Source organism: Argopecten irradians, chromosome 1 (genome assembly GCF_041381155.1).
Source record: "Argopecten irradians isolate NY chromosome 1, Ai_NY, whole genome shotgun sequence".
Taxonomy (NCBI): domain Eukaryota; kingdom Metazoa; phylum Mollusca; class Bivalvia; order Pectinida; family Pectinidae; genus Argopecten; species Argopecten irradians.
Genome location: NC_091134.1, coordinates 43,712,852 through 43,726,774, shown reverse-complemented (window position 1 = coordinate 43,726,774; position 13,923 = coordinate 43,712,852). Strand labels below are relative to the sequence as shown.

General features: G+C 32.8%; 1 protein-coding gene across 2 annotated transcripts; it reads left to right on the top strand.

The window, feature by feature from the left end:
- The first annotated feature begins 4,426 nt into the window (after window positions 1–4,426).
- LOC138329223 (periodic tryptophan protein 1 homolog) lies at window positions 4,427–13,851 on the top strand. Of its 2 annotated transcripts, none has more exons than XM_069276062.1 (15): window positions 4,427–4,633; window positions 4,911–4,960; window positions 6,355–6,548; window positions 7,479–7,561; window positions 7,678–7,774; window positions 8,047–8,154; window positions 8,642–8,766; window positions 9,042–9,097; window positions 9,228–9,324; window positions 10,139–10,200; window positions 10,710–10,821; window positions 11,842–11,932; window positions 12,318–12,439; window positions 12,978–13,080; window positions 13,540–13,851. In XM_069276062.1, exons 1-15 carry the CDS (start codon window positions 4,571–4,573, stop codon window positions 13,779–13,781), a joined length of 1,605 nt encoding a protein of 534 aa, XP_069132163.1. In that variant the 5' UTR covers window positions 4,427–4,570; the 3' UTR covers window positions 13,782–13,851. The 2 variants fall into 2 exon arrangements, with proteins under 2 accessions (XP_069132163.1, XP_069132155.1); XM_069276054.1 differs by having other exon boundaries at window positions 9,039–9,097.
- The last annotated feature ends 72 nt before the right edge of the window (window positions 13,852–13,923 follow it).

Here is a 13,923-nt window from a genome sequence, read left to right as displayed (position 1 = left end):
CCGCTGTCGTGGTTCTCTTCTTTTTTTTTCTTTTACGTACGTGGCGACCGAAAGTTCAATATTTCATATACAGATAATGAAAACTTTTCACATAATATATTTGAAAGGTTGTTGCACAACGAATTGAATGGAACATGTATTTATGACGATTTGGAGAAGATGGCATTTTGAATTTTTGAGTGACGAGACTACTTTTCACTGTGCTTGATTATCATTGAGGACTTATACTGCTTGTGGTTGAGGATGAACAAAAGAATATTATATTTTTGCGCGCGTATACTTCTTATTTCTTATTACTAAGTTATGCATCTGAAATATGGGGGTTCCACAAAGCCCCTGGTGTAGAAAGTGTTCATTTTAAGTTTTGTAAACAAATATTAAAGGTAAGGAGATCTACCTGTAATTATCTAATATACTGTGAGTTAGGACGGTTACCTCTAATCGTATGTAGAAAATTAAAAGTGTTTAGATATTGGCTGAAATTAAAGCAAACGGATAATTTGATATTGAAAACATGCTATGATGAATGTGTGGGCCAAGATGATGTGTGGATAAGAAATGTAAAAAACGAGTTAGCAGTCCTAGGACTTAATTACATGTTTGAATCTTCATTATCTTTTCATGTTGCGTTTAAAATATTAGAACAGAGACTTATTGATACTTCAAAACAAAACATATTATCAAACGTAACCACGTCCCCTAAAGGATTACAATACCAACACCTTATAGATAGCCATTGTATAAATTTTATTTGTGCAAACCGATCGAAAATAAATACAAACAAATGTTAACCAAGTTAAGGATATCTGCTCATAAATAAAATATAGAAATAGTGATAAGAAGAAACAGAATGCGTGACAAATGTAATTTAAGGGATATAGAAGATGAGTTTCACTTTATTTTGATTTGTCAATTTTTATTGATCTCAGGCGCCGATTAATTAAACAATATTATTACAGGAAACCATCGATATTTGAACTGATACGAATGCTTAGTATAGAAAATGCCAGAGAGTTATCAAATTTAGGGAAATACTTGTATCTAGCTTTTAAGAGACGATGATCGAAAATATAAGTAAAGTTAATATTACGTTTACATTTTATTGTATAGCGATTTTTGTATTTTATGTCATTCTCCACTGTCTAACTACATTGTAAATATATCTACAAATGTAATTATATATATGTATACATGTTTTGTACCTATTAGTCTAAGGGTTTTGGTTAATAAAAGATTGATTGATATTACAAATAGTCAGGGAAACTTAAAGGGCGGTTTCTCGTGTACGCGGCTTGTTGGGTGTGTGAAGTGGGTGATCGCCTTACATCCCTACGGCCCATTAGTCCGAAGGCCCGTTAGTCCGAAGGTCCAATAGTCCGAAGGCCTTATAGTCCGAAAACAGATAATATAACTGGAATTTATATGCGAACAGGTCTCGAAATGAAACACGTTTATTACAGTTTTCGATGCAAAAGATTTGTTGTAAATGCTAAGGTAGACTTACACGCATGTAACTCTATAGATTTGATGCGAAAAATGATAATAAGCAACGAAATGTTGCGAATTTTAAAAAAAGAGCATTATCTTGAAACACGTGAACGTATCTGATATTATAGAGTATAAGCATTTTATATGTATAATGCAATCCGGTTTAACATCTCCCACGAAAATATCATAATGCGGACCATTTCCGTCATTAAGGGTAGAATAAACAAGTCAAAGAAAGGGGAAGGAAACGCAAAAATAAGTCGTTTTTTACAATGTACATATTGTACAATATAACGACGTTTACATGTATATTGATTTTATACATCAGTTATTCATGGAGCAACCTTAATCCTAATGCAATCAAATTACAGTGAACATAAGGCTCACAATCGGACATCTTAAAGCTTGTATGTTTGTAAGATAACTCATAGAACGTATGCTTGTGAGATGTATTATAAAATATGACACATAAACTTTTTTATAATAATTTATTTTCTTTTGATGTAATTTTGACCTTGCAATGCTTCATGAAGAAACGACAGCTTGCCGTCCATAGAAATTGTCAGATCAGCAGTGCAGAAAAAGGTTTTCGTGAAAATACAACTGTACGTTAATTATAACAACTATATAACTTGCAATATTTACTAAATTTCGGACTAACGGGCCTTCGGACTATTGGACCTTCGTACTAACGGGCCTTCGGACTATTAGGCCGTAGGAATATAAGGGTGCCGTGAAGTGTGTGTATGTTTTGGGAGACTGCAGTATGATTGTATTATGACTCTTTGTAATAGTGGAACTTCTGCTCTTTGTATAGTGCCATTACACTGAACCACATACCACGTGTATCCAGTCACATTATACTGACAACGCGCAAATCAAACCTTTCGTCCAACTTCCTTTGTGCTGTGTTAATAGTAGGAGGAGAAACTATCACTTAAAAGGTGAAAAAAGTGAGACGGTATCAAGGGAGAGGTCAGAAAGAAGAAAGTCAGTTAGAAAGAAGAGATCCACAATATAAAATCCCAGATTTAGTACTATACCTATAAAATGACTAGATCTATAAATAGCTTTGACTATCATAAGGAGACATACATACCACAGTCACCAAAACAACACAAACTGGACGCGTTCACCAAAACAAAACAAACTGGACGCAGTCACCAAAACAACACAAACTGGACGCAGTCACCAAAACAACACAAACTGGACGCAGTCACCAAAACAACACAAACTGGACGCAGTCACCAAGTCAACACAAACTGGACGCAGTCACCAAAACAACACAAACTGGACGCAGTCACCAAGTCAACACAAACTAGACGCATTACTGTTTGCATATTTAGCCATAAAACTTGCAAGTGTAAACTTATCCACAAGCTCATCTTTTTTAAAAAAGGAAAAGTAATTTTAATGTAGTAAGCGGTATAACAAATATTTTATCGTTTTTTTAACGACATACGACATTAATAAGATATATCTGTACTTATTGAGTCACTGTGTTACTGCCGTGCTAAACAATATCAACATAATGTTCTATCTATCAATAACAAACGCGTACTCAATGGACCTAGCGTGGCATATGTCAATCGATTTAATGTGTGTATCAGGTATATATTTAGAAAACACTTACAACTAATCATTGTACGCTTTACTAATTATTACATTGGTATAGAAAGAAGACTTTATCTTAGACATTCTAAATATAAAAAAAAATAATAATAAAGTAATTATGTACGTGTATATTTACAAGACACTGTTTGGTAAAGTTAAACTAAACTTTTAAGAAATATACAATTAGATATTTCTTATAAAGAACATTTCCATTGGTTTACAAATTCATATTATCATCTTATAATATACCAAATGTTGCCGTTTGTAACATTACATAATTTTCTGATGACCCTCTTGGACCTTCATGGTATAATGATTGATGATAAGGTTTAACTTCGTTTGATTTTTATTTTCTTTATATGTAGTAAAGTTCAGGGTATATATATATATATATATATATATATATATATATATATATATATATATATATATATACTTTCATCATAATCCAGAGTTCAAGCACACACTAACACTGTACATAATGTTGGGTTATATATCTTCATGACAAAACAACATCATTAATCTTAAAACTAGTAGTCATTATTTTGAGCGAAAGATACGTAAAACATACCATTTGTTTTGAGAAATTATTCGTTTCTCCATTTTTAAACATAAAATTACACATTGTTCATATACACCTTTATACATGTATGTAATTAAAATAAAGAAAAAACACACACTTTCATCAAAACCAGAGTTCATGTATACATACTCTCTTGGGTAATATATATCTTCGTAACAAAACAAGATCATCGATATTTAAAGTCATTTTTAGCGTAATTTTACATAAAACAAATCGTTTGTTTGAGGAAAATATTTATTTCTCCATATTTTAAACATCGAATTACACATTTTACATGTAAATGAAAACGTGTATATGCATAGGTAAAATTTATAATAAAAAATAATAATAATAAAAACCTGAATGTTATCATATCCTTTAGGAGAGCTACAAATGTACAGTCAGTATTTATTTCGTATAAAATGTCCATTTGTTCCGTGTTTTATCTTTTAAAATGTCAATCATAATTTTGAAAGGAATATTTTTTCTGGATTATAGAAAAATCTTTTGTTGTGGTCAAAGGGCGATAACTCTCGCAAAAAATGCTGGTAAAGCTGGATATTTTTTATTATTATAATTACTATTATTGAAATACAGCTCTGCAATAATTTTAGTATATCGAGATATGTTTCTTTGGAAGAACGTGGACAAAATATTGTCGAAATAATGAATATTACAATGACGTTTGAATAAAGGGGATTGTTATTTAACTGACATGTGAGTTGTCCCCTTTGGGAGCCCCCTTCCTCACAAGGGAAACAACTCTGTGATCACTTCCGGAAATAAGTCGCACATGTGTTGCTCATGTGAATGTAATAGTTATGTGAACCTTTTCAAACACACCCAATCTACCGTCGATAACACTTAGTCTTCATTTCTTCGACTTAAATACACAAATATACAAATATGAGTATCATACCATGCCTGACTTGGGTGAAGCGAGGTATCGCGAAAGAGAGCCCTGATAAGGTAAGATGTCGTGAACGTTGAATGACTATGAATATGAAGTGACGATGGACAGACTTTCAGGACAAGTTTTTTTAAATAATATAAATTATATGTCTGTTTCCTTTACGATTGGTACAAACATTAGATAATGGTGATGTGAATGGAACATTGTATGAAAATCAAGATGAATAATCGCCTGACAACTGTGGTTTTAAATTAAAATGTCTCTTGTTGTTTATAAAATATGCTTGTCTTCCAGTTAATTTTTTAGTTGTATGGGTGTATTTCTTCTTTAAAGGTGAAATTGGACAAGGAAGACCTGAAAAGAATAATAGAAGAAACCAGAGAGTAAGTGTCAATAGACTCTTCTCAGATTGAATGAAGTGACATGAAACTGCATGAAGAAAACAACAAGCAAGCATATGGCTTTTCAGTATTTTTCTGTTTTGCAGGTTTTCGGCCTCATTGGAAGTCAGGAGACTTATGGAGAGGCAAATTATAATGTTTATTTTGTCAAATTATAGTATGTTATTATTAAGTAACTGAATCTAAATTAATGTAATATCTATCAAGATAATATACATGTATGTATATAGGGTTACTAGTAGAAAGCTTTAGATTATTCATTTCAGGCATACATGTACAATGTACATGAATTTGAAGATACAGTCAAACCTCGATGTATCGAAGTTCAAGGGACCATCAGAAAAACTTCGAAACATCGAGACTTCGAATTATTCATGGTTGAAATTAGACTGATTTTTGTTTACCATGACCAACTGTGGTAGCCTAGTTGTGTACATGTCGTCTCCGTTCCGTAAACTTGATAATCACTGTATTTACCACAAACAAAACAAAATAAAAACGAAGTATGCAATTAATCACACGAATTGCTATCGTTAGCAATACATGTATATTATAAACAAGACCTGTGTACGTTTGTTGACTTGTTAAGCGATGGTAAAAATTTCCGGAATGAATATAAAAACGAAAACACATGTAAAAACAAAACTAAAAAGGTGGAACCGAAAGCGCTACAACACCTACAAAATACTTTGATTTAGAATGATCGATTTGCTCCAGTATGTATGCCAAAGTTTTGCAATGTAACAGTTTTGAGTATGAGTTACTAATAATGTGGCTCGCTATTTACCGCTCCATAAATTCTACAAACCGCTACCAATGGCAGCGGCGAACATAAAAAACAAGACTAACTGTATCTTTGCCGTACTAATGATTTGATAACGCAGCTTGTAAAAACAAAGCACCAGGTATCGGCCTGATCAGTGATATTAATTATCTCGATGGTTTCAAGCAAGCAACACAAGCTGTCATAATCCCTATTGTCCGGCGAAGGGCCGTCGCGAGACAGGTGTGACAGCATGCCGCGGGGTATCGGAGAACACCTGATCTGTACGGTAAACTTTTATTCGAATCATCGAGTGTCAGTTATCTATGATTCTATAACAAATGGTCCATGAAAAAAGTTCGATACATCGAGAACTTCGATTCATAAAACTTCGATTCATACATGGGTTAGTTAGTAATGTTATATAGTGAAGAAATTTGGGACCAGACAAAAAGTTCGATACAGCGAGAAATTTGATTCATCGAAGTTCGAATCATCGAGGTTTGACTGTATATACATGTACAGTGTAAAATTTTTGTTGATGTTGTAAAATCAATGTTTTTGAAAATTGATACATTTGTAAGTATGCATTTTTTTAATAATTTTTCAACAGGCAGTTAGAGGATGATGAAGCATCAGACACATCGGAAGAAGAGGATGAGGAGACAGAAGGTGCTACTGGAGGAAAAATTATGAAGGCAACAAAAATAAGAAAAAAGAAGAACGAGGAAAATGAACAGATGGAAGTTGATGATGTTGTAGACAAATATGGATTGAATGATTATGATGATGACAATGAAGAAGATGGTAATCTTTAAACATATATGCATCAATATAACTTGAATTAAAATATTGTTATGGATTTAATTTTACTTATGAAATATTTTTCAATATATACTTCTAAATTTCACTTAAATAGTATCAGATAAATTACTTTTGAAGCCTTGTCATTAAATGTTACTTAGTCCAATATCATTGCATCCTCAAAACCTTTCAGAAGTAATATTTGAAGTGAGTAATTATAGATGTTTTACATAATAATTATAGAGTGATAGATCATGATCACTTCAGCAAGTGATTCAGAAAGGGCTATATGTATATTGAGTTGGATATATACTTATAGAAGATATATTCAATACATCAACCAAGGCCCTTGTATTTTGCCTCATCTGCCAATAACTTACATTATACCGTATGTATTGACAGACAAGATGTGTGTGCATATATTATTAATATGATTTTATACTAAATTTTGAGACTTTTTCCCAAATAACTGCTTTTAATTCCATCCTAAGAGCTTTTATGCTATACATGTATTGGCAATGAGGGACCACATTGACAGGTACTGATACTAAGGTATATACATACACATGTACATATATGGATTTTAGTTAACCTGACTGTTCTAGTGTTAAATGGATTCAGTATAATTATGTCAGCTATCACTACATACAGTTGGGAGCAATCTAAACATGGTATGTAGTGCACTTTGTACTGCACACATAGTGAACAATATAGTGCACTGACCTAAACAATGTAGTGGAGTGCACTACAATGTGAACTCCAGTGCACTACAGTATTAACTCTAGTGCACTAGCTACATTTTTTTTTTGTAATGAACCAGAGTTCACTTTACTTGTGCTCTCCAGTGCAATTCACTACCAAGTTTAACTGGTTCCCGACTGTACATATATATATATATTATGATATTAAACATAATCTTACATTTATTAACAGCAAACAACCCTCTCAAAGGACTAGGCAACTTGGTGTTCTACACAAGTAATGATGACGACCCTTACATCACACTCAATGATGAGGTAGGTCAACTGTTAGTCTGTAAATACACATGGTATGTGTACCATTGAAGTTAGAAAAATTGTCAACATGTGCAAATAAGATCTTCTACAACTTTTGTTTCTTCTCTGGTTTGTAGAAGGACAGTGATGATGAAGAATATGAAGTGAAAACCACAGACAATATGGTGGTGGTTGGCAAGGCAACAGAAGAATCTTGTAATCTAGATATTTATAGTAAGTATTGTTCTTTTTCTATTTCTTTTCTCCCCTGTTTAAAGTCTCACAGGTAATATTAAAAGTTCAAAACCAAACTTTTTCAAGTGTCTTTGCAGAGGCTAGTATCAGATCCATGATTTAAAGTGTTTTGTGTTTGCACTGACAATTTGTTTTTCTTTTATATGTAACAAAAGTCTAACCGTTCTTGATTGTATATTTCTTTCAGCATGAGACCTCTATTTCCTTTTACTTTAAATGCCATTTATGAACATTGTTTGTTTTATTTACAGTTTATAATGAGGAGTTGAGCAACCTATACATCCACCACGACATCATCTTGTCAACGTTCCCTCTGTGTGTAGAATGGCTCAACTTTGATGTCAGTGATCAAGGAATAGGTAAAAATGGCTGTATTTATAGTTAATTGAAGTATACAAGGTAATAGAGACAGCAATCAAATTATCAATTTATAGTGAATTATACACTTTCTAATTATTACATTTGCGTCATATGTTATATATTATGGGTTATAAAAGCAACAACTACAGTTTGGACTGAACGATTTTACTCTTCAAGGCCTATATTTCTGAATCTGCCTAAAGATATTGGTTTTAATTAATTTCTCGAAATTGGAAATTCTATGGTATTGACTAATGCTATTTGTTGATGAATGACTGGTCTGCTAGATAGAGAAATCTGGTATATGATGTGTTATGATAAATGTCACTGGTTGCAAATTTTACAAATGAAATAAAAAATTCTTTTTGTTAGAATAAACCATTTGACCTTCAGTTACCAGTTTATCATGGTTGATGAATATGAATCCTCTATTGAAAATCAAATGAAAAGATGAAAATTAAGGCATCAATTTGCTGGGTATTGTAGGTAATTTTGTAGCGGTGGGAACCATGGACCCTGTGATTGAGATCTGGGACCTAGATGTAGTTGACTGTCTAGAGCCCGTCGCCATGCTGGGAAGTAAAGATGTTAGGAAAAAAAAGAAAAAGAAGGTATTTATATAGGGAAAAAGATGGGGGTATAGAAAAAGAAGGTATTTATTATTTGTTAAGATGTACTTTAAATTTATAATAAATGAAATCAATAAAACGTGTGCTTGAAAATGTGTACTTGCAAGTAATCTTCTTTGAAGCGTGAAGATGCAGTAGAAAACACTTGAAATAAAATACATAAAAGAAATCTGTAGGAGTATGTAACATCTGGTTAGGTAAATAACTATGAACTTTATCTAAAAATGCATAACAGTATTTGATATTTCCATTAGCAGAAAGAAGTAGGTCACAGCGACTCTGTACTTGACTTGTCCTGGAACTCCAATGTAAGGTAAGGGTTATAGCACAACTGTTAAGGGCAATCTAACTGCATGATTACATACATATTTTGATATTATTTATTAGCCAAGTGTTGAAGAGTAATAGGAACACTTCTATGTGACAATATTAATTCCTTACAGAAATGTCCTCGCCAGCGCATCTGCAGATTTCACAGTGGGATTGTGGGACCTGAACGAAGGGAAAATTGTCACATCTATAACACGTCACAAAGAAAAGGTGAATGATAAACATCTTACTAACTTAAACTTAATTATATATATATCAACGTTCTCACTATTAATATACAGTAGTGTTCATTGCCCCTGACTTTTTCAAACAGAACCAGGGTTTTTTACAAGGATAGGTAATTATATATAAAGATCATGATTTGCTTTCAAAAGATCAATTTTGATTTCTTAAAAAATGAAAAAGAAAAAGAAAAAAAACAACATTGATGTTCTTAAACCAGGCGTGTTTTTCAGTTTTCTTATTTATTTTTTCCACTTTATCTACTAGTGATAGTGAAATGCTCTGAAAATATTATCAGACAATAAATTTTGGTGTTAAAGCAAGCTTGATTGTTTGTGGATGGGGAGATATTGCTTTAACATTTTCGCACCTGTCCTGTTTATAGAAAGATGTACCTTTAACATAACACATTACACTCTAAACATTTTGCTATCAGTGAGGTGTGAATTGTTACTTAGCTGAAGTTAGCTCCCTTTGGTAACGAAAATTAATAGTCAGTGTGTTAATTTATTTTAACTAATATTTATTATTATATTAAATTGTTATTATAGTTAATTACCGGTGTGATTGACTTAATTAATACTTCTATGTTTTAAATATATTTAAACCAGTCTCTATTTCTTCATCCTCGATACTCCAGGGCTTCCTATTACTTACGATGTAGAGATCTTAAGTGAACGGAAGCCCTGGAGTATCGAGGATGCTATTTCTTATTCTACCATATTTAAACAAAATTAATCACAGAACATTGCATATTGTAAATATTTTGTAATGAATATTTTTTTTTCCCTTTTGGTTTCAGGTCCAGAGTGTAAAATGGCATCCAGTGGAGGCACAGTCTCTATTGTCTGGCTCATTTGACAAGTAAGTTAAAACTGTGACGAGGAATCTATTGTTTTGTAGCTCAACAATTGGCTAGCTACCCACCAGTTTCTAGTTACCAGAACATTGCCTATGCTGTGTGTGATATTGTCAGCATTATCAACATGTTTGTCTAACTTTAATGTTATGGGTTCTTTTACATTAAAAATAAATCCAGAGAAACAAGAGCTACATGCTTGTATACATGCATTTTGTAGTACTGAGGGTATATATATGAATTTTACAGACTGAAGATTTCCAGATATTTAGGTTAAGTGTGTATCAATCGTAATGGTGATATTATATTTTTCTCTGAGGGAAAATACTTCTTACCTCACTCCAGCACCCTTTAACTGTTTCTAATGCTGTAATGCCCCTTTATGCATACATAAACATCACAACAATTGTTACGTAAAGTAAAGTGCGTTGGAAATTCATAATGATACAAATATGAGGAAATATACACAGAAAATAGTCCTGCATGTGTATTGTTAATGCCTTTTTGTTTACAGAACAGTTAAAGTGTACGACTGTCGGAGCCCGAATGACACATTCAAAAGCTGGAGTCTTGATGGTGAAATAGAGAGGGTTATCTGGGACTCCTTCTCACCCCTCAACTTCTTTGTACGTATACATCTGTCTTTGATTGGTTAAGTAATGAATTATACGCTACAACGAAATACTTTATTTATATTTTTAAATTGGGGTGTAGATAAATAATATGATTTCAAGGTTTTTAAAGGGACAATTAAATGAAACTAATTGTTACATAACCACGAAGCAAAATACGACATAAATGTATTGTTCTACATTCCTTATGAAACATATCACAAGAAATATTAATATTTTTCACGACATTGTTAAGTATTTTGATTGATACCGTTGAAATTCCAAATCGCTGAGCAATACGATTAAGCAGGTACATCATGTACGCTGTACCCATACCCGAACCAAAGTCATGCACATTAAGCAAATGCAAGGGCCAGGGTTCGGCATACAAGACATCCGACCACTATGTGTAATGGCAGACAGTAAGCGAGTTTGAAGATTTCACATACATTTCAATAGGTGGGCTTTTCTGGCATATCACAGTAAAACCAACTAATCCAATTTCTATTAGAACTAATTTGTTTCCGATATATGTGCAAATTTTAATGTATTCCTAGACTGAATTTTCCCTTTAAAAATAATAGCTCTTGCAGCTACATGTCTATATTCCTCTGTATGAAGACCCGTCTGCTTTCTTTGAGTTGGAAATATGCAATGGGACTAATTCATGTACCACGCGATACCCGATAACATTTGTGTGGGACTAGTATCTCCAGTGATGATGGAACGTTATTCTTTGTAACCTTCCCGCTGAAATGATGTTAGCGGGGATATCATCTATTGATGTCATTCTATCACCAATAGAAATGATAGTCCCGCAAAAACGTTATCGGGTATCACGTGGTACGTGAATGAGTCCCATTGCAACACAATTTGACCTGCATATAAAGACTGCCTCGCTTTGCATTCAATGACCACAATTTGTTTTACGTTTGAAAGTTTTTATAAACAGGTTTGCTTGTATAACTTAATAGAGGAAAATATGCAAGCCCTTTCTTTTGTGTGTGATATTCATCCTGACTTTTTGTACTGTAGGCGAGCACAGATTCAGGCAGGGTGTATTACCTGGACTCACGGACAGACAAGCCTCTGTATACTCTCTCTGCCCACAATAAGGCTGTCACAGGTATTGTACAAAAATGTCTTGGAAATTCATTTTGATATAAATTCATGCATTTATTATGGTCAAGGTACTGTAAATCCTCAACAGTATATGTACATGTATCTCACTCTTTTTGTATTTCCTATAAAATCTAGTTAATGGTAATGATTTAAGGAAATATTCTTTCAGAGTTTGAATAATAACATATCAGAACTACCAAATAAGGATAGATATATTTGCTTTGTGATTTACATGGAATTTATATTTAAATTGTATTGCAGAGGATAGCTGTTTCATTCTTAATATATTTTTGTGGTACAAATGCATTTTTTTATAGAAGACAGATGCATGGTTCTTCAGAGATCTAGGACTTTTATATTGAATACTATGTTGTACTATAAATTTATAGGTCTGGCATTAAGTAGCAGTGTTAAGGGTCTACTGTCCACAATATCTACAGACCAGACGCTCAAAGTGTGGGATATACTAGACAACAAGCCCTCACTCATCCTCGAAAAGGATCTAAAACTGGTAAGTTGTTTAAACTGGAAATTCAATGTAAGTATAGCTGATCAAAACTTGGAAGTAGTTATTTCTGACTGGCTAATATAATAAGTGAGGTCTTTGAACATAAACAACTTAATGACAGGCTGGGAAACACGTACTGTCAAGATCTCAACAGCATAACTTATCAAAAAGTTTGATCTCTCTGGCCAAAGGACCCAATGGGTTGGTTTGTTGGGTATCCAATAAATAGCCAGGATCATTTATGGACATGCCATGTGTTTATGAGAAATGGAGAAAAGCGAACAGCCAGTACTTGGCAAATGCCCCATATGGGTTTCAAACTTGTATTTCCACCTAGAGAAAGTGGGCTTGTGGTAATATGTGGGAATATTTTAACCAGGGAATACCTGTATAACAATTTCATATTGGGTTGATCTCATGGTTTTCTCTCTGAGGAATGAATATTAGTAACACAACATATTCAAAATTCATGTTTCTTACATGTTGGAGCATTTGAAAATGTAAAACCACATACTGAATGAAGTTTCTCTTTCTTCACCAGAATGACTTACACTGCCTTGGTGCCTGTCCGGAGGCACCCTTTGTATTTGCTGTTGGTGGTGAAAAGGAACTTAGAGTTTGGGATATCAGGAGTAGTGCTGCAGGTACGTTTTAATACACGTTTTTAACTTTTCTATTTTTTGTTAAACAATTCTCATTCTTTAATTGTTATTTAAAAGAAGCAAATTGTACACTATGCTTGCAACAAGTTACGTAAAATAAAAATGTTTTGTCTCTACTAATGACTGTAGAGGGTGACAGCCACATGCGTTTGTCTCGTGCTATCCTGTTGCAATCATGATTTGATATAATTTGTATTTGCATATTACAGAGTTATCTGCTCTTGTGTGTAGCTATTGATTGCTTTGACATGTTTTTGTCAGCAACAATAATGTTTTAAAAGAAATTCTAGTTTTATTTGTACTTTCATTGCAATGAAAAAGAATAAAATGTCACAACTTTTCAACAGTTTGTCAACAATTTGAAAAATAACTTTTATGCAAACTTGAAGTTTAGAATATACAAAATGTATCAGTAATGGTATTTTATTTGCTCTTTTTCAGTACGCAAACATTTTTTTAATCGTGCACCTTCTGGCGTGACCATGGAGGATATAGATGATGAAGGGGAGACAACTGCTGCATTTGAAAATTTAGATATTGATAATGACTCTGATGCAGAAGAAATGGAAAATTTAATTGCAGGATTTTCTGGAGCCGCACAAACTACAGTAACAAGTTCTAGTGCTACTTCTAGTAAAAAGAAAAAGAAGAAGAAAAAGAAACCCAAACAAAAAACATCTTGAGAATTATGAGGCGTCTTTGTATGAATGATTTCAAATGTTATTGTATAAAATTAAATTTTATGTCATTTAATATGCACTTGTTAATTTTTGTGATTTTCTTGAATTTATTATTATATTAATCAATATTATTGAATTTTATTTT